This window comes from Lampetra planeri, unplaced genomic scaffold, assembly GCF_965212315.1.
Source record: "Lampetra planeri unplaced genomic scaffold, kcLamPlan1.2.h2 scaffold_369, whole genome shotgun sequence".
In the NCBI taxonomy this organism is placed as follows: domain Eukaryota; kingdom Metazoa; phylum Chordata; class Hyperoartia; order Petromyzontiformes; family Petromyzontidae; genus Lampetra; species Lampetra planeri.
In genome coordinates, this window is record NW_027615192.1 from 27,160 (window position 1) to 53,853 (window position 26,694).

At 48.7% G+C, this 26,694-nt stretch overlaps 2 protein-coding genes across 2 annotated transcripts; one reads left to right on the forward strand and one right to left on the reverse strand.

Moving 5' to 3' along the window:
• The first annotated feature begins 219 nt into the window (after window positions 1–219).
• Window positions 220–22,343, forward strand: LOC144740979 (N-alpha-acetyltransferase 50-like). Its single transcript, XM_078623672.1, has 6 exons — window positions 220–341; window positions 7,456–7,592; window positions 9,120–9,239; window positions 10,072–10,147; window positions 11,398–11,540; window positions 21,376–22,343. The coding sequence occupies exons 1-5, from the start codon at window positions 334–336 to the stop codon at window positions 11,537–11,539; spliced, it is 483 nt and encodes a 160-aa protein (XP_078479798.1). The 5' UTR covers window positions 220–333; the 3' UTR covers window position 11,540; window positions 21,376–22,343.
• On the reverse strand, window positions 20,414–24,858 carry LOC144740983 (uncharacterized). The gene is made up of 3 exons (XM_078623677.1): window positions 24,352–24,858; window positions 23,137–23,259; window positions 20,414–21,510 (listed from the first exon to the last, which is right to left on the reverse strand). The coding sequence occupies exons 1-3, from the start codon at window positions 24,856–24,858 to the stop codon at window positions 20,485–20,487; spliced, it is 1,656 nt and encodes a 551-aa protein (XP_078479803.1). The 3' UTR covers window positions 20,414–20,484.
• Between the last annotated feature and the right edge of the window lie 1,836 nt (window positions 24,859–26,694).

Here is a 26,694-nt window from a genome sequence, read left to right on the forward strand (position 1 = left end):
GGTGGGGGTGAGGTGGGGGCGTGGGCGTAGGTGGGGGAGGGGGAAGGAAGTGGGGGCTAGGGCAGGAAGTGGGGGCGGGGTAAGCCAGCTCCTACGTAATGACGTCACCCCGCTTTTCCACACTCCCAGCCTCGTGACGTAAATTTACAGCGACGCGATGACGTCACCGAACCGTAGCTTGGAGAGGGCGGCTAACGTCATCGAGTAAACAGCGCGTGACGTCATGTCACTTAGCTCCCCGTGAGTTTGGTTTTTTTGGCGCGAAAAGTTGCGAGGAGCACCGCCACCACCAACACCACCGACTCCAGCGCTGCTGCTGCTGCTGTCATCGCTATGGGCGGGTGAGAATACAGCGCCAGATCTGGCGCCTCTAGTTATTGGCGGTTCTGTGTGTTTATTTCTGATTTAAAACGATAATTTAGAGACGTTGTAGTGTGAGGGGACACAGTTCGCGTTATAGGGGAGTGGTGGCGCAATGGTTAGCGCGACCCGAGTTCCCTTCCCGCTCACGACCAATAACAGTGGCCTCCCCTAGGTCGACTCAGCCTCAAATGAGTACCTCTTGCGGTGTGTATACATCGTCACTGGGGAGACAAAGGCGGTCGGGCGTGGTGCTGGCCACCCACCCCCTAACAGCACTTGCCCCTATAGTATGTTAAGTAGTAGCGTGTTAAAGTGTGTTAGGGGTGGTGGTGTGAGGGAAAGTGTGTTAGGAGTGGTGGTGTGATGGAAAGTGTGTTAGGGGTGGTGGTGTGAGGGGAAAGTGTGTTAGGGGTGGTGCTGTGATGGAAAGTGTGTTAGGGGTGGTAGTGTGAGGGAAAGTGTGTTAGGGGTGGTGGTGTGAGGGAAAGTGTGTTAGGGGTGGTGGTGTGAGGGAAAGTGTGTTAGGGGTGGTGGTGTGAGGGAAAGTGTGTTAGGGGTGGTGGTGTGAGGGAAAGTGTGTTTGGGGTGGTGGTGTGATGGAAAGTGTGTTAAGGGTGGTGGTGTGATGGAAAGTGTGTTAGGGGTGGTGGTGTGAGGGGAAAGTGTGTTAGGGGTGGTGGTGTGAGAGAAAGTGTGTTAGGGGTGGTGGTGTGAGGGAAAGTGTGTTAGGGGTGGTGGTGTGAGGGAAAGTGTGTTAGGGGTGGTAGTGTGATGGAAAGTGTGTTAGGGGTGGTGGTGTGAGGGAAAGTATGTTAGGAGTGGTGGTGTGATGAAAAGTGTGTTAGGGGTGGTGGTGTGATGGAAAGTGTGTTAGGGGTGGTGGTGTGAGGGGAAAGTGTGTTAGGGGTGGTGGTGTGAGAGAAAGTGTGTTAGGGGTGGTGGTGTGAGGGAAAGTGTGTTAGGGGTGGTGGTGTGAGGGAAAGTGTGTTAGGGGTGGTAGTGTGATGGAAAGTGTGTTAGGGGTGGTGGTGTGATGAAAAGTGTGTTAGGGTTGGTGGTGTGAGGGAAAGTGTGTTAGGGGTGGGAGTGTGAGGGGAAAGTGTGTTAGGGGTGGTGGTGTGAGGGAAAGTGTGTTAGGGGTGGTGGTGTGAGGGAAAGTGTGTTAGGGGTGGGAGTGTGAGGGAAAGTGTGTTAGGGGTGGTAGTGTGAGGGGAAAGTGTGTTAGGGGTGGTGGTGTGAGAGGAAAGTGTGTTAGGGGTGGTGGTGTGAGGGAAAGTGTGTTAGGGGTGGTAGTGTGAGGGGAAAGTGTGTTAGTGGTGTGAGGAAAAGTGTGTTAGGGGTGGTGGTGTGAGGGAAAGTGTGTTAGGGGTGGTGGTGTGAGGGGAAAGTGTGTTAGTGGTGTGAGGGAAAGTGTGTTAGGGGTGGTGGTGTGAGGGGAAAGTGTGTTAGGGGAAAGTGTGTTAGGGGTGGTAGTGTGAGGGCAAGTGTGTTAGGGGTGGTGGTGTGAGGGAAAGTGTGTTAGGGGTGGTGGTGTGAGGGAAAGTGTGTTAGGGGTGGGAGTGTGAGGGAAAGTGTGTTAGGGGTGGTGGTGTGAGGGAAAGTGTGTTAGGGGTGGTGGTGTGAGGGAAAGTGTGTTAGGGGTGGTAGTGTGAGGGAAAGTGTGTTAGGAGTGGTGGTGTGGGGGAAAGTGTGTTAGGGGTGGTGGTGTGAGGGGAAAGTGTGTTAGGGGTGGTGGTGTGAGGGAAAGTGTGTTAGGGGTGGGAGTGTGAGGGAAAGTGTGTTAGGGGTGGTAGTGTGAGGGAAAGTGTGTTAGGGGTGGTAGTGTGAGGGACAGTGTGTTAGGGGTGGTGGTGTGAGGGAAAGTGTGTTAGGGGTGGTGGTGTGAGGGAAAGTGTGTTAGGGGTGGTGGTGTGAGGGAAAGTGTGTTAGGGGTGGTGGTGTGAGGGTAAAGTGTGTTAGGGGTGGTTGTGTGAGGGACAGTGTGTTATGGGTGGTGGTGTGAGGGAAAGTGTGTTGGGGGTGGTGGTGTGAGGGAAAGTGTGTTAGGGGTGGTAGTGTGGGGGAAAGTGTGTTAGGTGTGGTGGTGTGAGGGAAAGTGTGTTAGGGGTAGTGGTGTGAGGGAAAGTGTGTTAGGGGTGGTGGTGTGAGGGGAAAGTGTGTTAGGGGTGGTAGTGTGAGGGAAAGTGTGTAAAGTAGTGTGAGGGAAAGTGTGTTAGGGGTGGTGGTGTGAGGGGAAAGTGTGTTAGGGGTGGTAGTGTGAGGGGAAAGTGTGTTAGGGGTGGTGGTGTGAGGGAAAGTGTGTTAGGAGTGGTAGTGTGAGGGGAAAGTGTGTTAGGGGTGGTGGTGTGAGGGAAAGTGTGTTAGGGGTGGTAGTGTGAGGGGAAAGTGTGTTAGGGGTGGTGGTGTGAGGGAAAGTGTGTTAGAAGTGGTAGTGTGAGGGAAAGTGTGTTAGGGGTGGTAGGGTGAGGGAAAGTGTGTTAGGGGTGGTGGTGTGAGGGAAAGTGTGTTAGGGGTGGTGGTGTGAGGGGAAAGTGTGTTAGGGGTGGTAGTGTGAGGGAAAGTGTGTAAAGTAGTGTGAGGGAAAGTGTGTTAGGGGTGGTGGTGTGAGGGGAAAGTGTGTTAGGGGTGGTAGTGTGAGGGAAAGTGTGTTAGGGGTGGTGGTGTGAGGGGAAAGTGTGTTAGGGGTGGTGGTGTGAGGGAAAGTGTGTTAGGAGTGGTAGTGTGAGGGAAAGTGTGTTAGGGGTGGTGGTGTGAGGGAAAGTGTGTTAGGAGTGGTAGTGTGAGGGAAAGTGTGTTAGGGGTGGTAGTGTGAGGGAAAGTGTGTTAGGGGTGGTGGTGTGAGGGAAAGTGTGTTAGAGGTGGTGGTGTGAGGGAAAGTGTGTTAGGGGTGGTGGTGTGAGGGGAAAGTGTGTTAGGGGTGGTGGTGTGAGAGAAAGTGTGTTAGGGGTGGTGGTGTGAGGGAAAGTGTGTTAGCGGTGGTGGTGTGAGGGAAAGTGTGTTAGGGGTGGTGGTGTGAGGGAAAGTGTGTTAGGAGTGGTGGTGTGAGGGAAAGTGTGTTAGGGGTGGTGGTGTGAGGGAAAGTGTGTTAGGAGTGGTAGTGTGAGGGAAAGTGTGTTAGGGGTGGTAGGGTGAGGGAAAGTGTGTTAGGGGTGGTGGTATGAGGGAAAGTGTGTTAGGGGTGGTGGTGTGAGGGAAAGTGTGTTAGGGGTGGTGGTGTGAGGGAAAGTGTGTTAGGGGTGGTGGTGTGAGGGGAAAGTGTGTTAGGGGTGGTAGTGTGAGGGAAAGTGTGTTAGGGGTGGTGGAGTGAGGGGAAAGTGTGTTAGGGGTGGTAGTGTGAGGGGAAAGTGTGTTAGGGGTGGTGGTGTGAGGGAAAGTGTGTTAGGAGTGGTAGTGTGAGGGAAAGTGTGTTAGGGGTGGTGGTGTGAGGGAAAGTGTGTTAGGGGTGGTGGTGTGAGGGGAAAGTGTGTTAGAGGTGGTGGTGTGAGGGAAAGTGTGTTAGGGGTGGTGGTGTGAGGGGAAAGTGTGTTAGGGGTGGTGGTGTGAGAGAAAGTGTGTTAAGGGTGGTAGTGTGAGGGAAAGTGTGTTAGGGGTGGTGGTGTGAGGGAAAGTGTGTTAAGGGTGGTAGTGTGAGGGAAAGTGTGTTAGGGGTGGTGGTGTGAGGGAAAGTGTGTTAGGGGTGGTGGTGTGAGGGGAAAGTGTGTTAGAGGTGGTGGTGTGAGGGAAAGTGTGTTAGGGGTGGTGGTGTGAGGGAAAGTGTGTTAGGGGTGGTGGTGTGAGGGGAAAGTGTGTTAGGGGTGGTGGTGTGAGAGAAAGTGTGTTAGGGGTGGTGGTGTGAGGGAAAGTGTGTTAGGGGTGGTGGTGTGAGGGAAAGTGTGTTAGGGGTGGTGGTGTGAGGGGAAAGTGTGTTAGGGGTGGTAGTGTGAGGGAAAGTGTGTTAGGGGTGGTGGTCTGAGGGGAAAGTGTGTTAGGGGTGGTGGTGTGAGGGAAAGTGTGTTAGGGGTGGTGGTGTGAGGGAAAATGTGTTAGGAGTGGTAGTGTGAGGGGAAAGTGTGTTAGGGGTGGTGGTGTGAGGGAAAGTGTGTTAGGAGTGGTGGTGTGAGGGAAAGTGTGTTAGGGGTGGTGGTGTGAGGGAAAGTGTGTTAGGGGTGGTGGTGTGAGGGGAAAGTGTGTTAGGGGTGGTGGTGTGAGGGGAAAGGGTGTTTGGGGTGGTAGTATGAGGGAAAGTGTGTTAGGGGTGGTGGTGTGAGGGGAAAGTGTGTTAGGGGTGGTGGTGTGAGAGAAAGTGTGTTAGGGGTGGTGGTGTGAGGGAAAGTGTGTTAGGGGTGGTGGTGTGAGGGAAAGTGTGTTAGGGGTGGTGGTGTGAGGGGAAAGTGTGTTAGGGGTGGTAGTGTGAGGGAAAGTGTGTTAGGGGTGGTGGTCTGAGGGGAAAGTGTGTTAGGGGTGGTGGTGTGAGGGAAAGTGTGTTAGGGGTGGTGGTGTGAGGGAAAATGTGTTAGGAGTGGTAGTGTGAGGGGAAAGTGTGTTAGGGGTGGTGGTGTGAGGGAAAGTGTGTTAGGAGTGGTGGTGTGAGGGAAAGTGTGTTAGGGGTGGTGGTGTGAGGGAAAGTGTGTTAGGGGTGGTGGTGTGAGGGGAAAGTGTGTTAGGGGTGGTGGTGTGAGGGGAAAGGGTGTTTGGGGTGGTAGTATGAGGGAAAGTGTGTTAGGGGTGGTGGTGTGAGGGAAAGTGTGTTAGGGGTGGTGGTGTGAGGGGAAAGTGTGTTAGGGGTGGTGGTGTGAGGGGAAAGTGTGTTAGGGGTGGTGGTGTGAGGGAAAGTGTGTTAGGGGTGGTGGTGTGAGGGAAAGTGTGTTAGGGGTGGTGGTGTGAGGGGAAAGTGTGTTAGGGGTGGTAGTATGAGGGAAAGTGTGTTTGGGGTGGTGGTGTGAGGGAAAGTGTGTTAGGGGTGGTAGTGTGAGGGAAAGTGTGTTAGGGGTGGTGGTGTGAGGGAAAGTGTGTTAGGGGTGGTGGTGTGAGGGAAAGTGTGTTAGGGGTGGTGGTGTGAGGGGAAAGTGTGTTAGGGGTGGTAGTATGAGGGAAAGTGTGTTAGGGGTGGTGGTGTGAGGGAAAGTGTGTTAGGGGTGGTAGTGTGAGGGAAAGTGTGTTAGGGGTGGTGGAGTGAGGGAAAGTGTGTTAGGGGTGGTAGTGTGAGGGAAAGTGTGTTAGGGGTGGTGGTGTGAGGGGAAAGTGTGTTAGGGGTGGTGGTGTGAGGGAAAGTGTGTTAGGGGTGGTAGTGTGAGGGAAAGTGTGTTAGGGGTGGTGGAGTGAGGGAAAGTGTGTTAGGGGTGGTAGTGTGAGGGAAAGTGTGTTAGGGGTGGTGGTGTGAGGGGAAAGTGTGTTAGGGGTGGTGGTGTGAGGGGAAGTGTGTTAGGGGTGGTAGTGTGAGAGGAAAGTGAGGCTGGGACTTGAAAAAGAATCGCGGTTTAAGCCCATCGACCGCCCCGCATAATACTGAGCATATTTCAACGATACATGCTCAGTATTATGCTAAACAGTGAATGTTTACGCTGCCGTGACGTTACTCGAAAAAGAGTGTGCCATGTGTGCCAGTGTCACCATATTTAAAAACAAAATACTACTTGCAAAGTCCTAAATGGGTAAAACAAATTGGCAATATCGCCCCCTACCGTTAAACTCGTGCAGTCTATTACCGTCTGAAACAGCGCCGTCGTTATCAGAATGGCGCGACTATTAAACTTACTAAATTACAGTATTTTAATTGAGTAGTAGTGTTTGTGTTAGGGTAGCGTTTCGACTAGTAGTTGTTTTAAAAGTTGGGCTTGTGGTTGAACTACTGTTAGGGCTAGTGTTTGGGATATTGTTAATGCGAGTGGTTGAACGTTTGTTGACAACCACGAGTCTTAGAGCCACAAGATTATTGGTTGGGTTATTGGCAGCAATATACTGGTAGGAACCTCCTGGTTACACCAGCCCACAGGGGATTATTGTGTCCGTCCGTCCGTCGTGCATCCACAAATGGGAGGGGCTAGGTGGAGAGGGGAGGGTGGGGAGCGGCTGGGTGGGGAGTGGCTGGGTGGGGAGGGTGGGGCTGGGTGAGGAGGGGAGGGTGGGGCTGGGTGGGGAGGGGCTGGGTGGGGAGGGTGGGGAGGGGCTGGTTGGGGAGTGGGAGAGGTAGGGCTGGATGGGGAGGGGCTGGTCACCCCGTGGTGCCCTTATAAAACTCAACGTCTAACCTACTCACGCCGGCTTGTGCCCGCCCTCACAGTCGGCCATATTTGCGGAATACACCACGCCGCCATTGACCGAGCAACCCAACGTTCCTACCAGCTCCCTCTGCAGGAATGTGTTTGCTCGGCTCAGTGTTTGGACTAGTGATTGAGCTATTGGTTGGGTATAGTAACAGAGACATTGGCCGGGCGAGTGTGGGGGATAGTGGCTGGGCTAGTGGTAGAGCTGTGTTGACGGTGGCGAGATGTTAAACTACATCGCCTTGTATGGAGGAGGTCGTGGGTTCGATCCCGACCCTAACACCCCTATATTTGGAGTTTGCATGTTCGCCCCAGACTTTCGGTTTATCTCCACATTTAGAATCAATATGCATCAAGAGTATCTGGCTGAATTTCGATTTAAAGCTTCTTTCGTGACTGCAGGGATTCATCTTCTTGGTTCTTTCGGTAAAGTCACGTAGAATGGAAATAATAAAATAATAAAAATAAAACATAATAAAATACAATTCTCACGACGTTTCGGTCACAACGCAAGCAGCCGTCCTCAGGTGAAGAACAGGTCTCTCGACAGACCTGTTCTCCACCTGAGGACGGCTGCTTGCGTTGTGGCCGATACGTCATGAAAATTATTTAATAATGTTTTATTTGTTTTATTTTATTATTTACATTCTACGTGACTTTACCGAAAGAACCAAGAAGAGGGAGTATCTGGCTGCTATAAATTTCCACATGATAAGCCACTTCGTTGAATTATCATTTGTGATTGCCAGCTCGCTTCTGAGCAAAAGATCTTCATAGCTCCAGTGGGCGTTACCTGGTAAAATAAAACCAAATTATTTCCTTTTTAGTTCAGACTGGCGTCTCGCTGCAGGTCGTCCGTGGAACTTCAGGAGGTGACGGCGCTGAACGTTCAGGCTCTGCGCAGGCTGCACCAGTCGGTGTTTCCCGTGCCCTATGGGGAGGCGTTCTACCGGCATGCGCGCAGAGCTGGCCCACTTGCCCGCGCCGGTGCCAGCCACAACACTCACCAGCAGTTTTACACACTGACGTCACCAGCACATAGACACACTGACGTCACCAGCACATAGACACACTGACGTCACCAGCACAGACACACTGACGTCACCAGCACATAGACACACTGACTCCATCGCCACTATTTAGCCACTCTGACCACATCACCAACACTTAACAATACTGACCACATCAGCAGCACTACAGTATTCACCAGCACTTCGACACACTGACCACATCACCAGCACTGAGACACACTGACTATATCACCAGAGCTTAGCAACACTCACCACATCAGCAGCACTACAGTATTCACCAGCACTTAAGACACACTGACTATATCACCAGAACTTAGCAACACTGACCACATCACCAGCACTGAGACACACTGACCACATCACCAACACTTAACAATACTGACCACATCAGCAGCACTGAGATACACTGACCACATCACCAGCACTTAGACACACTGACCACATCACCAACACTTAACAATACTGACCACATCAGCAGCACTGAGACACACTGACCACATCACCAGCACTTAGACACACTGACCACATCACCAACACTTAACAATACTGACCACATCAGCAGCACTTAGACACACTGACCACATCACCAGCACTTAGACACACTGACCACATCACCAACACTTAACAATACTGACCACATCGCTAACAGCCTCAGCACTTACTCACCAGCACCAACTGATCAGGAGTGACCTAACTTAGGTCACAGTTGTTAACGAGGCCTATCCGGGTCTCTTGAGTTCTCACCTGGTGAAACGAAACAAACTTGAGACTTAACCTGATGGTGTTAATGGTTCTAGATTTGAAGCTTTCGTGACTGCAAGGATTCATATTCTTAGGTTTTTTCGGTAAAGTCACGTAGGTAAAATTTGATACAGCTATCGTGCTGTGACTGTTCCACCTGAAGACGGAGGCTTGTGTTGCTTCCGAAACGACGTGATTTTTATTTTATTTTTATTTTACTTTTATAAATTTAAAAAAAATATATACCTACGTGACTTTACCGAAAAAACCTAAGAATATGTGTTAATGGTTGTCAAGGTGATGAGGTGATGTGCAGGATTGTGATGGTCATGGTGGTGTTGTTGTTGATGTGTGCAGCGTACGTGCAGGGTGCGATGGTCATGGTGGTGTTGTTGATGTGTGCAGCGTACGTGCAGGGTGCGATGGTCATGGTGGTGTTGTTGATATGTGCAGCGTATGTGCAGGGTGCGATGGTCATGGTGGTGTTGTTGATGTGTGCAGCGTATGTGCAGGGTGCGATGGTCATGGTGGTGTTGTTGATGTGTGCAGCGTACGTGCAGGGTGCGATGGTCATGGTGGTGTTGTTAATGTGTGCAGCGTACGTGCAGGGTTGTGATGGTCATGGTGGTGTTGTTGATGTGTGCAGCGTACGTGCAGGGTGCGATAGTCATGGTGGTGTTGTTGATGTGTGCAGCGTACGTGCAGGGTGCGATAGTCATGGTGGTGTTGTTGATGTGTGCAGCGTACGTGCAGGGTGCGATGGTGGGTTCCGTCTGCTGCCGATGGGACACGAGTGAGAATATCCGCCGCCTGTACATCATGACGCTAGGCACGCTGCCCACCTACAGGCGCCTTGGCATTGGTACTTTACACCACGACCACTACAACTTCACTATACCCATTGTTACAACAAATCCCTTGTGCATGACTGTGAATAGCCAGTTATAAGTGTCTCTCTAGATATAAAGGTAAATGTACAGCCCTGCGATTGCTTGCCCACATCCCTGCTGCTGAAAGGGCTTCGAATCGAGGGAGGCAGTGGACAGTTGCTGAGGTGGGATTTAAGAAAATTGCCCATTTCAACTGCCACGCAGAGAGATCAGTTAACTATTATATGACCTGATCTGTGTGCAGTGGATTGCTTCGCTACCTCCGTTGGAATTTTTAAATCCTTTATATTAAGTTCGCTTGCTTGCTTGCGCGCTTACGACCGTGCAAATCTTTCGGTCGTTTTTTATTTAAATCCTTTATATTAAGTTCGCTTGCTTGCTTGCGCGCTTACGACCGTGCAAATCTTTCGGTCGTTTTTTTACACACTTCCCGTGATCCAATCGAGCTGACATTTTCCACACAGACTCGTTGTGCGTGACAATTAATGTTCGTGACAATTTATTTCCAAAATTTGACACTTTTTAGGAACAAAAAATTATATGTAATTACCAATTGCTTAACGGTGCCAAGCAATCATCTGACCCATAGGTGGCAGCCATCTCAAGCCAGAGGACGAGAGGACTCTAACCGCCACGCATATAAAGGATTTATAGTGAAAAACTTTGTTTTTAAGGGTTAATTTTTTACCCAAATTCACTGTGGTCTCGGATAGAGATCCACAGAATGGCATAGAGTTCACATGGTTCATGACTGTGCGGTTGATGGTGTCTTGTCTCCCCCGTGTCCCTGTGTTTTTCACGCAGGCAGTGCCCTACTGCGCTACGTGCTGGGATTGTGCGAGGAGGAGTGTGGGGAGCGGGTGGTGAGCTCCGTCTACCTGTGAGCAACTGCATTCATAAGTTTTTTTGGTAAAGTCACGTAGGTAAAAAATAAAAATAAAAAACGGAAGCTTGTGTTGCCTCCGAAACGTCGTGATTTTTATTTTACTTTTATTAATTTTAATTTTTTACCTACGTGACTTTACCGAAAAAACCTAAGAATATGAATCCTTGCAGTCACGAAAGCTTCAAATCTAGAATGCATTCATAAGAATGATTACCCCCCCCCCCCCCGCAAGTGGCAGCTTATCCCTATGACTCAGCACCTGGACTGCAATAGGCCATTGGTCTGTGAGTAGGCGTCAGTGATTGCTGCTGTGTGTGTAATCCCAGTAGAGTCATTTGGGGTGTAATTTTTCGAAGGTGGCACATTTGGACCGTGGCCTAATCGTTTCGAATGACCTCACGGGATCATGAAATGTTTCCTGGTGAAGCAGGCGACGCGTATTCTATGGTTAATACACCAGCAGTAATAACCGAGGTGGCCTGGCAGATGCGAGCCTGCTCCGTGAGACTGATTGTGTGTTTTTGTGGAGTGGATGCACGGTGGTTAATGCATTACGCTAAGAAACCCAGGAGGGCCTGACTTCAATACCCAACTGTGGCCAATGGTGAATAATATCTTAACTGCTTCTGGGCCTCCCCTAAGTCAACTCAGCCTAAAATGATTACCTAGTACGGTGTGTAAAATATGAGCACTGGGGAGACAACAGCCTATTGAACTTCTAGATTTGAAGCTTTCGTGACTGCAAGAATTCATACTGTTGGGTTTTTTCGGTAAAATCACGTAGGTAAAAAATTATAATAAAATAATAAGTGAAAATAACAAAATTCAATCACGACGTTTCGGAGGCAACACAAGTCTCCGTATTCAGGTGGGACCGTCACAGCCAAATAATACAGTCAATTTGGCTGTGACGGTCCCACCTGAAGACGGGAGACTTGTGTTGCCTCCGAAACGTCGTGATTTAATTTTGTTATTTTCATTTTTTTACGTACGTGACTTTACCCGAAAAAACTCAAGAGTATGAATTCCTATTGAACATCTGTGAAAAAGTTTTATATCTCATCGGATTCCTCCAGTAGAAGTAAATATTCTGATTCTGAACGGCAGCTGGGCATGACGTTGTCCACCACCTCGTGTACCATACCAGCCTTTATAGGTGATTGCTAACAGTACTTGCCCCAACAATCTGTTCAGGCTACACGGGGGAGGTTTATATCTACGTTGTGCGCATGTGCCCTTTGCAGACACGTGCAGGTTGGAAACGAGGATGCTCTGTGCTTCTATGATCACTTTGGGTTCCGTGTGACGGGAAAAGCTCGCGGATACTACCCTCGCCAGCAGCACGCAGACGCCTGGGTGCTGGAGAGGACGTTCGCCGACTCGTGATGTAATGCTTACTCAACCACTCACCCACCCACTCACCCAGTCGCTCACCCACTCACCCACTCACCCAAGCAGTTATGATACAAATACCCGCTCGCCCGCAATCACTCCCCTACACTCATTCACGCACAAACTTGATTACTCGCTTACTCGGTACATTCACCCACAGGGGCATGTGCTTCATTTTTCTTGGTTCTTTCGGTAAAGTCATCACGTAGAAGGGAAATAATAAACTAATAAAAATAAAACATAATAAAATAATTCTCACGACGTTTCGGCCACAACGCAAGCAGCCGTCCTCAGGTGAAGAACAGGTCTGTCGGGAAGACAGCGTCTGAATGAAACCCCACACTACGTGACTTTATCGAAAGAACCAAGAAGACTTACTCAACCACTCACCCAGTCGCTCACCCACTCACCCACTCACCCAAGCAGTTATCATACAAATACCCGCTCGCCCGCAATCACTCCCCTACACTCATTCACGCACCAACTTGATTGCTCGCCCACTCGCTTACTCGGTACATTCACCCACAGGGGCATGTGCTTCATTTTTCTTGGTTCTTTCGGTAAAGTCACGTAGAAGGGAAATAATAAACTAATAAAAATAAAACATAATAAAATAATTCTCACGACGTTTCGGCCACAACGCAAGCAGCCGTCCTCAGGTGAAGAACAGGTCTGTCGGGAAGACAGCGTCTGAATGAAACCCCACACTACGTGACTTTATCGAAAGAACCAAGAAGACTTACTCAACCACTCACCCAGTCGCTCACCCACTCACCCACTCACCCAAGCAGTTATCATACAAATACCCGCTCGCACGCAATCACTCCCCTACACTCATTCACGCACCAACTTGATTGCTCGCCCACTCGCTTGCTCGGTACATTCACCTACAGGGGTATGTGCTTCATTGTCAATGTTTATTCTCGAGTCTTGTATCACGTGGTGTGCGGTGGGTGCTACACACTGTGGCACGGGAGAGGCGTTTGCATTCGGGGTCACACCGAGTGGCCGTCTAAACGGGGGCGAGCGGTAGGGAAACCCGACGCGTGCACATGCACACATGTTCACTCGCACACATACGCACACATGTACACGCACACGCGTGTACGCAGGATAAAGTGCATTGTACCGTAGGATGCATCGCTGCCTGTCGCCATCACAGCAGCACGTTTTTTTCCCGAACAGACTTCGTTCCAAACAAACCGTGGGGGACTAAATTATGCACGTGTCCAGACTTGAACGAACGGGCTGCGGAACGATTGTATGTAAATATAGCGCGCGTGTGCGCATTATCAACTTAGTCCAAATGTATGTATAAGCAGAGCTCTGACCTCTATGTCTCTGCTAGGGATGTATTCCGATCTTTTATATAAATCAAGACATTCACCAAAAATACAAATTTCAGACGGTCCAAAAATAGGATTAATAATTATGATAATAATCAACAAATTATTTACCCAGGAAACCTACAATGAGTCCAAAGGCCCTTTTGAAGGAGGGTCTTGCATTGGGATGTTTGGCTTACACCAATTACATTGTATGTACTAATAGGGTTTTTCCCCTTTTTTCTGGCAACAAAACTGACACCTTTTGCAAGGAATCATGCTTACATTAACCACAATACTTGCAGTCAAATGCAAACAAAAGGAGGTCCCATGATGATACATTGTATGATAATTGTTTTTTTACCCTTCTATCTGGCAACAAAACTGACACCTTTTGCAAGGAATCATGCTTACATTAACCACAATACTTGCAGTCAAATGCAAACAAAAGGAGGTCCCATGATGATACATTGTATGATAATTGTTTTTTTACCCTTCTATCTGGCAACAAAACTGACGCCTTTTTACAAGGAGTCATGTTTGCGTAGACCACAATACCTGCAGTCATAATGCAAACAAAAAACACAACTCTGATAATGTATGCACTGTCCTTGAAGTTGATTGGTCCACACCAGAGACAGCTTTCCTTAGAGCCTAGTCTCACATGGGTTGGACCAGATGACGCAAACATGACTCCTTGTAAAAAGGTGTCAGTTTTGTTGCCAGATAGAAGGGTAAAAAAACAATTATCATATTTTTACTGGCAAATGAGGTTCCAATGGTGTAAATGCTTTACCCCGAGCTCTCGTACTCTGATGGTGCATTGTCTTTGAGTTGTGCGCCTTTTGGCGTCATCTGGTCCAACACCATGTGAGACTAGGCTCTAAGGAAAGCTGTCTCGGGTGTGGACCAATCAACTTCAAGGACAGTGCATACATTATCAGAGTTGTGTTTTTTGTTTGCATTATGACTGCAGGTATTGTGGTCTATGCAAACATGACTCCTTGTAAAAAAAGGTGTCAGTTTTGTTGCCAGATAGAAGGGTAAAAAACCAATTATCATATTTTTACTGGCAAATGAGGTTCCAATGGGATACATTGTATGTTTTTAGCTATGGGAGGAAGAAACGTAGAACTCTTGAGGAAGCTCATGCAAAACAGGAGGGGGGGAGCATACAAACCCCGCACACACGATGCCCGAGGAAGAAATCGAACCCAGCTCCTCCTGGATGTGAGTGTGGCAAGTGTCTACTTTGCTACCATGATCCGATTGTTTTTCTGCCATTAGGCTACATGCCGTGGCATCGGGCGACGTCACACGTTAGCGTGTGCACGTGTTAATATATTACAATGTAAATACTCTGAAAAATATCTGAAATCATCCTTAAAAATCCAAGTTCTTTAAATCTGAAGCTCATCCCTTGTCCTCCACATGTAAATAAAAACATATTTTGATAATAATAATAATAAGGGTTTTTCCCCTTTTTTCTGGCAACAAAACTGGAACCTTTTTACGAGGATTCATGTCTGCATTAACCACAATACTTGCAGTCAAAATGCAAACAAAAAACACCCTATGATAATCTATGCATTGTCCTTGAAACTGATTGGTCCACACCAGAGACAGCTTTCTTTTGAGCCTCGACCCAATTGGTGCTAGACCAGAGGACGCCAAAAGGCGCACAGCTCAAAGACAATGCACTATCAAAGTAATGAGGGCTCGGGGTGAGCATCTATATCATTAGACCTCCTTTGCCAGTACCAAAATATATAATAGGGTTTTTCCCCTTTTTTCTGGCAACAGAACTGAATAATATGATGCATTGCCCTGCATTAACCACACTACCTGCAGTCAAAATGCAAACAAAAAACACTATCTTTGTTTGTATTTTGAATGCAAGTATTGTGGTTAATGCAGACATGAATCCTCGTAAAAATGTTTCAGTTTTGTTGCCAGAAAAAAGGGGGAAAACCCTTTTATTATATTTTGGTACTGGCAAAGGAAGTCTAATGAAACATATTTTGAGTCGTGTTTGCTCTCCAGACCCAACACCCAGCAGCATTTGTTTAAGCGAGAAAACTCCGGACCAGTTTCGACCCTCCGGGAGTCATCGGCAGACTTCGACTTGTTGAAGAAATGCTGCTGGGTGTCCAGGCATTGTTGGCAAGAGCTCTGCGATCTAAACGATAGGGCCCAGTGAAACACAAAAAACAATATTGCATAACAGGTCCCTGCGGGGTGGGCTGGTAGGAACGAACAAATGAATGGCTATAATAAAATGAAATGGCGGGGGTACGATACGAAGGGAGAGTTTGAGGCCTAGTTCTAGGCTTTAGGCCTAGCTGTAGGCTTTAGGCCGCTGTGAGTTAATTTTTTATTTTAATGTTTTAATTAAAAACTGTCTCAGGGAATTATAAGGGAATGTTACACTTGTTTAGCCAGGAAAGCCTCACTGAGTCTAAAGGTTTTTGTAGGGTCCTGCCAAGTGTTTGCAGTAGGGGGCGATGCTGCTACACCTAACCGGACATCGGACGGACGGACGATATAATCTATTGTAGGCTGGTTCACTTCGTTCCTACCAGTATAAACCCATTATACATTGTTGTGGGGCATGGAGTAACAGCAATAGGCTAAAAAAACAAGAATAGGTTTTGCCTATTATAGCAATAAAACAGGTGTTGAGAAGTCCAAACACCAAATATAAATCTTTTGCAAGGAATCAATAGGCCGATAGACTAAAACACGTTTTATTTTTAACCAGATGCTGCTGGGTAATATTGGTCTGGAAAGTCCATTGGCCATTGGGCCAATACATATTTATATGTGGAGATAGGTTAACAGTTTTAGTTGTTTGCTTTTACCCATAATTCTCCCTTGCAACTGACGAGTTTATTATTCCAAACGGATTTGTTCCGAGCGACGATCAAACGGCGCGGAAACAAGTTGCAAGGTCTGTTCCTCGTAAGCCGGTCGCCGCTTGCGGTGACCCAGTTTCTATCCACTGCTAGAGAATACAAATCCCTTACCTAACCCCAACAGTCCTGTGCAGCCATAGGGTCTCTCTGTCACACACTCACACTTCACGCGTAACGCCGCACGCCAAATCGGAACTGATTAAGTTGAACTGCGACCTTCTATCTGATGGGCTCGAGCACCAGTGATCCATTTTCCAATACCAGTGCCTAAGTAATGAAAGTAGTGGTGTGGGGCCAGCTCCACACAATACCACACAAACAAAAATGTAGAGCAGTGTAAATGAGTGAAGCTGGGGTTTGGTGCAGAGGTCGCAACCGGGTACCCGATACCCGTACCCTACCCGATACCCGGCTACCCGTACGGGTACCCGTTTGCGACCCTGGTGCGGCCGAGTACGGGTAGACCATGAGTCACTGGTGAGTCACCGTTTGTCACTCATTTCCCAACGTCTTGTCTCTTCTCACAATTCAAGTTCCTAGAATCAACCCACCTGCGCCTGCAACATGGCTTCATCCCAGAGGTCGCAATCAGGTACCCGATACCCGTACCCTACCCTTACCCGTACGGGTAGGGTACGGGCACGGCCGGGTACGGGTACCCGTTTGCGACCTTGGTGCGGCCGGGTACGGGTACGGGTAGACCGTGAGTCACTGGTGAGTAACTGTTTGTCACTCATTTCCCAACGTCTTGTCTCTTCTCACGATTCAAGTTCCTAGAATCAACCCACCCGCGCCTGCAACATGGCTTCATCCCAGAGGTCGCAATCGGGTACCCGATACCCTTACCCGGCCGGGTATGGGTAGGGTACGGGTACGGCCGGGTACGGGTACGGGTACCCGTTTGCGACCCTGGTGCGGCCGGGTACGGGTAAGGAATCAAAACCCGTTTGCGACCTCTGGTTTGGTGCCATTTGTCTCATTTCGACCGGCATATCCGAGCCGTCCTGGGGTAGTGCCTAACTGATGTCTTGCATTGTCGGGAAGCACGAGTTACCTTATACGAGCCGAGCCGTGCCACCGACGTGACGTCGCACACCATTCGTGACATCAATAATCGTGTCGGTAAAGCGAAAGAACCAAAGAGTATGATGACACTTGTGTTTGAGCTGTGTCCTGACTGCCATCACGCGTGTTGCAGACGTCATTAACCCCGCCCCCAGCCCTGCTTGGCCTCCCCGAGCCAGATTTCCGATGTCGCGAGACTGGCATGTGCGGCACGTCTCGGTTCTGGCTCGGCTTGATAAAATGCCAGTGGAAATTTGCCCATACCATGCTGGCCTCGTGCTGGCAAGGCTTGGATGTGCAAGTGGAAACGGGGTATTAGGTGGAGGGTGGGGTCTTAAGGTGAGAATGGAAGCAGTTTTATATGAGCGTTTTTTTATATATAATAGTCTTAAACAACGAAAATATTCTTAAAATATTCTTAAAACCCCCCTATGCCCACCCAACAACATACATAGGTACACCACATGTCGCGTGTGTGGTGGGGTAAAGTGACCAGTGTGGAAGAGTAGGCCAAATACCCTATAGAGTTTCCTCTAATGAAGACCCTTCTTTCCAACAGTCGTGGAAGCAATTAATGGACTGCAGCTTAGTCTGGATTTTATGTAGTCATTCTCTTACCCTAGTGGATTAAGTCAGTCAAACATTTAGTCAGACACTCCTAGTTGTTAAATATCGGTGTGAAGGGGCATGTAGTTATTCTACCCCGATGTTATTTTATAAGGTCAGCCAATCAATGGACTCTGTAAATCTTTACATATACATCCATCGCCACTCACCACTTGTTAGTATTCCTCTGTGCACTGCAACCTCTTGCTAACGTTACTAAATGATCTCTCTTCTTGGTTCTTTCGGTAAAGTCACGTATTATTTCCCTTCTACGTGACTTTAGCGAAAGAACCAAGAAGATGAATTCCTGCAGTCACGAAAGCTTTAAATCGAAATTTAAATGATCTCTGTCTGCCTCTGCAATTTCACTTGTTCATTTTGTCACAGTCGCGCTTTGATCTTCAGTGGCTAGATGATGATGATGATGGTGGTGATGATGGTGATATTGGGTGAAGTAGCGTTAGTCATCGTTACACTTGATGATTATGGGCTGCTGGTCATCGTCGACTGAAACAACAGAACGCTTCGTCGACGAATATTTTCATCACTGATTTCGTGAAGGAAAATTACACTGGCGGGAAGTGTCGTAACAACAGCGATACCCTATCAATGGCGTTACCAAAATTACAACGTTTTGGTTCAACCATCACCTGCTGGTGTGGCAGGAGTTTCCTGGGAGCGTGGAGGAGGGACGGGCAGATTCATGGTGGGGGGTGGAGGGGGAACTAAACGGTAACATTTCACAGCAAGGTTGAACAATATTAATAATAAAGTTGTATGATAATTATAACAACCACAAGAGCTGGTGCTCATAAGCCGGGTCCACAACTGAGTGATCGGTTGCACGCAACTTGGTTGGACAAAACTTGGTGGCATGCAAATGAATCGCTGGTATGTGGGTGTCTCTGCAACCAGTTGGGAGCAGTTGCACAACCGGTTGCTGTTCACAATTGAGGCCGACTGGATTTTCAAGCATCGATCTGCTGAGCAATTTGGAACGATGTGTTTCATCACCATGTGATACTTTAGCGAGCTATGATTGGTTGGTTTGTTATGATTCTGAATGCGCGGTCTAATTGCCTCAATGTGGACACAGCAGTTATCAAATCTGTACATGATGAGAAAAACCCATCATAAAAACACTAGTTGTGCAGACTGGAAAACCACAAGTTGCAAACCAGACACACATCTGTAAAAAGCAGGCAGCCAAAGTGCATATCCAATACACCCATCAGGATTTCCTGAATAACTGTGTTGTGGTCTTCTTGCCTGAGATCACCGTCAAAATACATCTGAGAAAATGTGGCCGATTTCCAGCAGCAGCGGTGATGCGTTGATGACCAGCGATTACTCAAATTTATGTTGATGTTGACCAAAGACAAGATGACCACAGTGCACTTCTGTAGGTAATGCTGATGATGTTTTGCATACGCACGAAGGCCGCGTGCTTTACACGCAATTTTGACTCTCGTTTGAGAGACCAAGCAGTTGCAGCCGATGATTTGGTTTGCGCGAGAACTGTTTTGAAAGTGCAACTGATCGCTCAGTTGTTGCAGCCAGCTTTTTATCAGTACCGCAAGAATAACATCTGGAGTGCGCGTGTCACACCCAAGTCAACGTGGCTCCAACTTGTGCAGGGGGTAGTCGCAACCGTCGCTGCACAGGAAGCCAAACCCCCTGGCCTCACAACCCAGAGCCGCACGGTTCAATGCCTGATCAGGGCTGTTTTGAAACAAACAAGAGGACCGGTTCATGTCGATTAGTTGACGTTCTCGCGGTTGTTGTGCAGGGAGTGGTGGGGTAAAGTGTGGGTATAACGTTGGCCAGGGTGCTTGGAGTTACTGCAACGTCGTGGGTTAGGGGATCCACCTGGCATGCACACAACTTACAAAGCAACACTGCAACGCAACAAAACCATAATAGCCATTCATAAGTAAACAATATTAATAGTAATAATAACTTTAAAGAGACCACTGCCACGCAATGTGTACCGGCCAACAGCTGTTATGGGTTTCTGACAGAGGTCGCAACCGGGTACCGGGTACCCGTACCCTACCCGATACCCGGCTACCCGTACCCGGCCGGGTACGGGTACCCGTTTGCGACCCTGGTGCGGCCGGGTACAGGTAGGCCGTGAGTCACTGGTGAGTCACCGTTTGTCACTCATTTCCCAACGTCTTGTCTCTTCTCACAATTCAAGTTCCTAGAATCAACCCACCCGCGCCTGCAACATGGCTTCATCCCAGAGGTCGCAATCAGGTACCCGATACCCGTACCCTACCCGTACCCGGCCGGGTACGGGTACAGCCGGGTACGGGTACCCGTTTGCGACCCTGGTGCGGCTGGGTATGGGTACGGGTAGGCCGTGAGTCACTGGTGAGTAACTGTTTGTCACTCATTTCCCAACGTCTTGTCTCTTCTCACAATTCAAGTTCCTAGAATCAACCCACCCACGCCTGCAACATGGCTTCATCCCAGAGGTCGTGATCAGGTACCTGATACCCGTACCCTACCCGTACCCGGCCGGGTACGGGTACCCGTTTGCGACCCTGGTGCGGCCGGGTACGGGTAAGGAATCAAAACCCGTTTGCGACCTCTGGTTTCTGAAAGGTCGTCACTTTTGACCGATCGTTGTCGTAGCTTACAACGGTAAAAACCGAATTAACTTCAACAGGCTCGCGTGTATTTATATAAAGAACGCCCGGCGCGAAACAGGGTGGCTCCAATAAAACGGGGACGAATTCGCCGCAGCCTAGAAGATAGATTTAACGAAACTGATCTTTCCAGTTGAGAAATCGACAGAAGCTGCAAAGAAGGAACTAATCAAATCCTGACCACGTTTTCTCACGATCAAAGTAAAGGATTTAATTCGAGCAAAAATTAATTGTAAGGGTTGAATTCGTTTTCAAGCGATTGGCCGTTATCAAAGGAATGAATTTAGTTGAAATGCATTGGGCGCAGTTAGGAATGTGGGGGGGGGGCGGGGGTGGTCAATTGAGTGGAGGTAAATGGCTCCGTGAGCCAGTCGTCACTTCCTATAGACAAGAGCGCTCCACGTTGGGAAACCTGGGCGGACGGGCATCGAACGATTTCCATGTCCCCCTGTGTGTGTCTGTCCATGTCCCGCTGTCTGCGTCTGTCCATCTCGCCCCATCTGGTCCTGTCCTGCCATCTGAGTCTGCCCGTGTCCCGTTGCCTGCCCTCGTACCCCCATTTGTCCGTGTCTCCCCGTCTGCATCTGTCCGTGTCCCCCCGTTTGCCCCTGTTCTCCCGTCTGCGTCTGTCCGTGCTGCACACCCGTTTGTCCGTGTCCTGTCTGACCGAGGCCCCGCGTCTGTCTGTGTCCCTCTGTCAGCGCTTGTCCCAGTCCCCCTGTCTGCGTGCCGGCGGACACACGTGATCTGCGCGCTGTATGTTGTGTTCCCTGTGCAATGGCCACAGCTTCTGAATGTGTGTTCTGAACCACGTACTGCTGTTGCCTGTGTTTCTGCTGTTGCTGCTGCTGCTGCTGCAGTACCTGCTGTGACTTCTGCCCATGCTGCTGCTGTTGCCCTTGTTGACGTTGCTGTTGTATCTGCTGCTGATGTTGCTGTTGCATCTGCTGCTGCCTTTGCTGCTGCTGCTGCTGCGGCTGTTGGTCATGTTGCTGCTGCTGCAGCCCATGCTGCCCCTGTTGCTGTCGTTGTTGTTGCTGATGCTGCTGCTGATGCTGCTCATACTGATTTTGCTGATGCTGCTGTTGCACTTGCTGTAACTTATGCCCCTGATGTTGCTGCTGATGTTGAAGACCGTGCTGTGAATTCTGGAAATGCTGTTGCTGTTGTTGATCTTGCTGCTGCTGGTGTTGTTGTTGCTGTTGCTGCCCTTGCTGTTGTTGCTGCCCCTGCTGTTGCCCCTGCTGCTGCTGCTGGGTGTTCAGGCCAGGCGGGGTGACGGGGGCGCGCACAGTGAGGAGGCCGTCACGCGTGAGGGAGGAGGTGACGCTCTCTGGGTCGGTGCATTCGGGAAGGCGGTAGCGTCGGTGCAGCTCCCGGGAGACCAGCGCCTGCCCGTCCTGCAAGCGCGCGGGAACGAGACGGGTCGCGCGAGGAACGCATGGAGATGTGAGGAGAGACGGGCACTTTTTTAAAATCCTTTATATTAAGTTCGCTTGCTTGCTTACGACCGTGCAAATCTTTCGGTCGTTTTTTAACCCACTTCCCGTGATCCAATCGAGCTGACATTTTGCACACAGACTCGTTGTGCGTGACAATTAATGTTCGTGAACATTTTTGTTCCAAAATTTTACACATTTAGGACAAAAATATTATATTTAATTACCAATTGCTTAATGGTGCAATGCAATCATCTGACCCATAGGTGGCAGCCATCTCAAGCCAGAGGACGAGAGGACTCTAGCCGCCACGCATATAAAGGATTTATAGTGAAAAACGTTGTTTTTACGGGTTATACTTGTTTAATTTGCGAGGGAGGCATAGACGGTGTCGCCTGAGTTGAGGAACTCGAGGAGAGAATGGCTGATGCTGCTTGCGAGAGATAGTGAAGATGTGAGGTGGGACCGTCAGTACTGTATTGCCAGGGTGATGCAGGCACTATCACTTGGGAGACACAGGAAGGCATAGGAAGTATTACTTTGGAGAGAGGCAATATCCATACTCTTTGGTTCAATATCACCGGGGAGACACGGGCAGTATCAATCGAGATCAGGATGTTTGTGGTCCGTTCATTTGAATGGGAGAGGGTGTCAGTGGGTGTGCGTGGGTGTGCGACTGTGAATATGTGTGTGCAACATATGTTCATTTTTACATCGCAAGGGTTTGAGCTTAGCCCATGTGATAGTTAATGATATACTTTTTTATGAAAATAAAATAATTGTCTATAAATTGACTGGAGAGTACTTTCATATGTATATTGGGGCAGTGCCAATATTATGTGTCCCTCTCGTGTATGTGTACGTTTCTGTGTTGTGTAACCGTGGTTTGTGGGAATGTGTGTATATATATATAGTGATGCGTATGTGTGTCATGTTGTGTGTATGTGTGTAGTGGTGCATGTGATGTGTGCTCTGTGTAGTGTTGTGTGTAGTATATGTGGGAAGAGTGTTTATAGGGTGACGGTGTATGTGTGGTGAGGGTGTGTATCTGGTGAGGGTTGTGTGTAGTTAAGAGTACAGTGATCCCTCGTTTATCGCGGATAATGGGGACCGGAACCCCTGTGGGTACCAGAATGTTTAAAATATGTATATTTATACTTTATATATATTTTTTTACTTAAATCTATTTAATTATAAAACCTTAATATTATACATTCTCTCTCTCTCATACGATGCGTATCATGGTGTTCTACACTCACCAATGACAGTAGTATCCTGAGACTTGATTCCAGTAATGGCGACGACGACGACGACAATGACGATGACAATGACGACGATGACAGACCTGTGCAGTTCGATTAATGTGATGATGAATGATGATGATGGTGTTACTGCACAGGTATAATGAGGCCTTTAAATCAGTTCGAAAAATCCGCGATGCACTGAGGCCGCGAAACTTGAACCGCGAAGTGGCGAGGGATTACTGTATGTGGTGAAGGTGTGTGTGTGTGTGTACATGTGGTGAGGGTGGTGTGCATGGGTGGGTGGGGGGGTCACGTGTGTGTGTGTGGTGATGGTGGTGTGTACCTGCTTTTCGTCGTGTTGAGCGTGCACGTGTATGAATCCCCCGACCACTCGCACTGAGATCTCCTCTGGAGAGAAATTCTTCACGTCCAGACGCACGACAAACACCCCCTCACTGCACACCACCTGCACGAACCACACACACCCACCATCATCACACCGTGAACATATCACTATCACCACAAACACACCCTCACTCACACACCACCTACACGAACCACACACACCCACCATCATCACACCGTGAACATATCACAAGCACCACAAACACACCCTCACTGCACACCACCTGCACGAACCACACACACCCACCATCATCATACCATGAACATACCACTATCACCACAAACACCCTCATTGCACACCACCTGCACACACCACACACACAAACCATCATCACACCGTGAACATATCACAAGCACCACAAACACACCCTCATTTCACACCACCTGCACACACCACACACACAAACCATCATCACACCGTGAACATATTACTAGCACCACAAACACACCCTCATTTCACACCACACACACCACCATCACACCATGAACATATCACTAGCACCACAAACACCCTCACTGCACACCGCCTACACGCACCACACACACACCATCATCACACCATGAACATATCACTAGCACCACAAACACACGCTCACTGCACACTGCCTGCACGAACCACACACACCCACCATCATACCATGAACATATCACTAGCACCACAAACACCCTCACTGCACCCCGCCTGCACACACACCTTCACCATGGTTACACCAACATAGCATCAATACACCCTCAGTGCAAACTGCCTCTGGGCAAGGCCCCCATGAATGCATCCCAAACATAACAAACGATTCTATCAACCGTGAACACCATCAACAAACCACCGTTAATGCACCGTCAACACACAAGTCATTGCCTTTGACCAAATCAACCGAAATGCTTGCCAATCTCATCAGATTTGGAAGCTAAGCAGGATTGAATCTTCATAGTGCGAACATCAGTGCCGAATATCTGAGCAGGTTCTGTTTCCCCCCTGAGGTCGATTTGGTCTTAAATAAGTTGCTGGTGCAGTGTGTAACATCAGCATTGGGAGGGTAAAGACGACCAGGTGTAGTTGTAGATCTTGGTAAGTGGTTACTAATAGCACTTGCACCAAGTCTGTCGACTATAAAGACCGTAGGGGCAAGTGTGTGTGTGTGTGTGTATATCACACCTCTGCGTGGGCTGTGTGTCTCCACCGTGGAGCTCGTCCACCAGGCTGTCCCCAGCAGAGAGCTCGCCCGGCGCCCAGCAGAGATGCGAGCCAGCGGGCCTCCTGCAGAGCGTCCCCACCACGGAGCTCCGCGAGGAGCCCGCCAGCCAAGCCTCGCGCGTCCACACTGCGCAGCTCTGCCAGGAGTCCGCCTGCGAGTCCTCGTGCGTCCCCACCGCGGAGCTCCGCCAGGAGCCCACTGCCACCGCTGCTGCTGCTGGCCGAGACCCGCACGTCCCCACCGTGGAGCTCTGCCAAGAGGCTGCCGCTGCTGGCTGAAACCCGTGCGTCCCCACCGCGGAGCTCCGCCAGGACATCGCCCGCCAGGGTGCGCGTGTCGCCACCGACGGTCAGACCCCTGGTGTCCCCAGCGCGGAGCTCCGTGAGGAGCCCAGTGGGCGCTTGCACGATGGCGTTGGATGGTTGAGGCGAACGGCGGAGCCAGCTCTGTCGTGAGGCCACGTCCATTTTATACAAACAGTGCCGAGTGTGTGAGTTTCTGTGTGTGTGCGACTATGCTATGTGGGTATGAGTGCGTATGGGGACAGATAATGCAGAGGAATGTTAGAGATGAGATGTTGCAGATTATATTTTCTCGCAAGAAAAAAAGAGAGATGCTTTTGAGAGATCGAATGGGAGGGATGGAGATGAATGGAGAGTAATTGGGGAGAGATTAGACCCGCGGAATTGGGGAATGATGAAGGATGACGGAGATGGTGGGCAAGAGAGTTCAGGAGTAAGGATAAAATATAAGTAGATGATGATGGGATGAGAGGTTGGAGATGACGAGTGATAGTTGTAAAGATGGGGGGGAGATGTAGAGAGAAATAAGAGAACTGGTGTGAGAGAGAGAGAGAGAGGTAGTTACATGATGTGTGCTGTGAATTTGGGGCAGGGGTGAGAGACGCGGTGAGTGTAAGAAATTCCGGGAGAGAGGGGGGAGAGAGAATTGGAGATTATTCCAGAGAGAGAGCGAGCGAGCGAGCGAGCGATGGCATTATAGAAACGCAGAGTCCATGTTAGTGAGAGCGGTGAGAAGCAGGGAGAGAGAGAGAGGCAGGCATTAGAGAGGAAATATAGTCGGGGTACGTGTGGAAATGTCAATATTAGACAGAGTATTAGAGTCAATATTGGACATAGTGATGGGAGCTCTTGAGAAAACCAGCGTTGGAGATATTTAAATATAGACTTTGAGAGATAAAATAAAACACATTTTAATGGGAGAGCATTTTAACGAGTCCATAATTAATAAATCACTGTTGTCGAGATTAGAAGATACCGGTCAATTTGAGAAATGTAACATTCAGATATTATTCACTGTTATGTTTGATATAAATTATTGCAAACACTCTGCATATTGAAATGCGTTATATTCTATTAGATATTTTTAGAGATCGGATGTTTTAAAAACAATACTTGTTACATCTATATATATAGATATTCGTTAGTGATGTTGATGGGCTAGTAACAATTACATATCTACTGTTGTGTATTTATCTGTAATATTTGTGATACACGGACATAAGAAGACACATGCCCTGTTGTCGATATTTTAGTGAGACGGATATGGAGAGACATGAGTGAGATCGATGTCTGCTGATGTGTGAGATGGACGAACAGACGAGATGTTTAGAAAACATTAAATATTTACAGATCTTAGAGATATTTTAAGAGCCAGCCTTTCCCCCTCCGCTCCTGCAAAAATTCTTACCCAACTACCCAAGACCAATGTGAACCGACAGCTTGCGTTATAAACAGCAAAAAAAAGAAATATTTCCAACAATTATTACACTGATACTAATACATAACAAATGGCTAAAATATCAATTGGCTAATTATATTATTGCTCACGCTAATTAATTGCTAATTCTATCAACACCATCATCAGCAGCAGCAGCAGCGCATGCCTAGCGATGCACGCGACCCAGGGCCTGGAACAAACCATGGGATGCCTAAGCGTGGGGATGCGGGGGCATGGAAATCCAGGGAGCCTGGGTCTAGACTGAACCACTCCTTACATGGGGGGGGGGTAACAGTATCCAAAGAATGCCGCCTAATAATATTGGTCTGGAAATGTGATCGGCTGATTGTTCTGAATTCCTGGATATTTATTCTGATTTGCTAGATTTTGTGCCGATGTTTTGATGCAGTTTCCAACGAAGCGCATGGCGATTGCAAGATATTTGTTGTGCGAATTGAATATCATCTTACCCGTGAGATGAAAAAATGTTCGCGTGAGAATTGCATTTGTTTGGCTGTGTCACGTGGTGCAGGGTCGTAACTCAACATATTTGGTCGGATCAT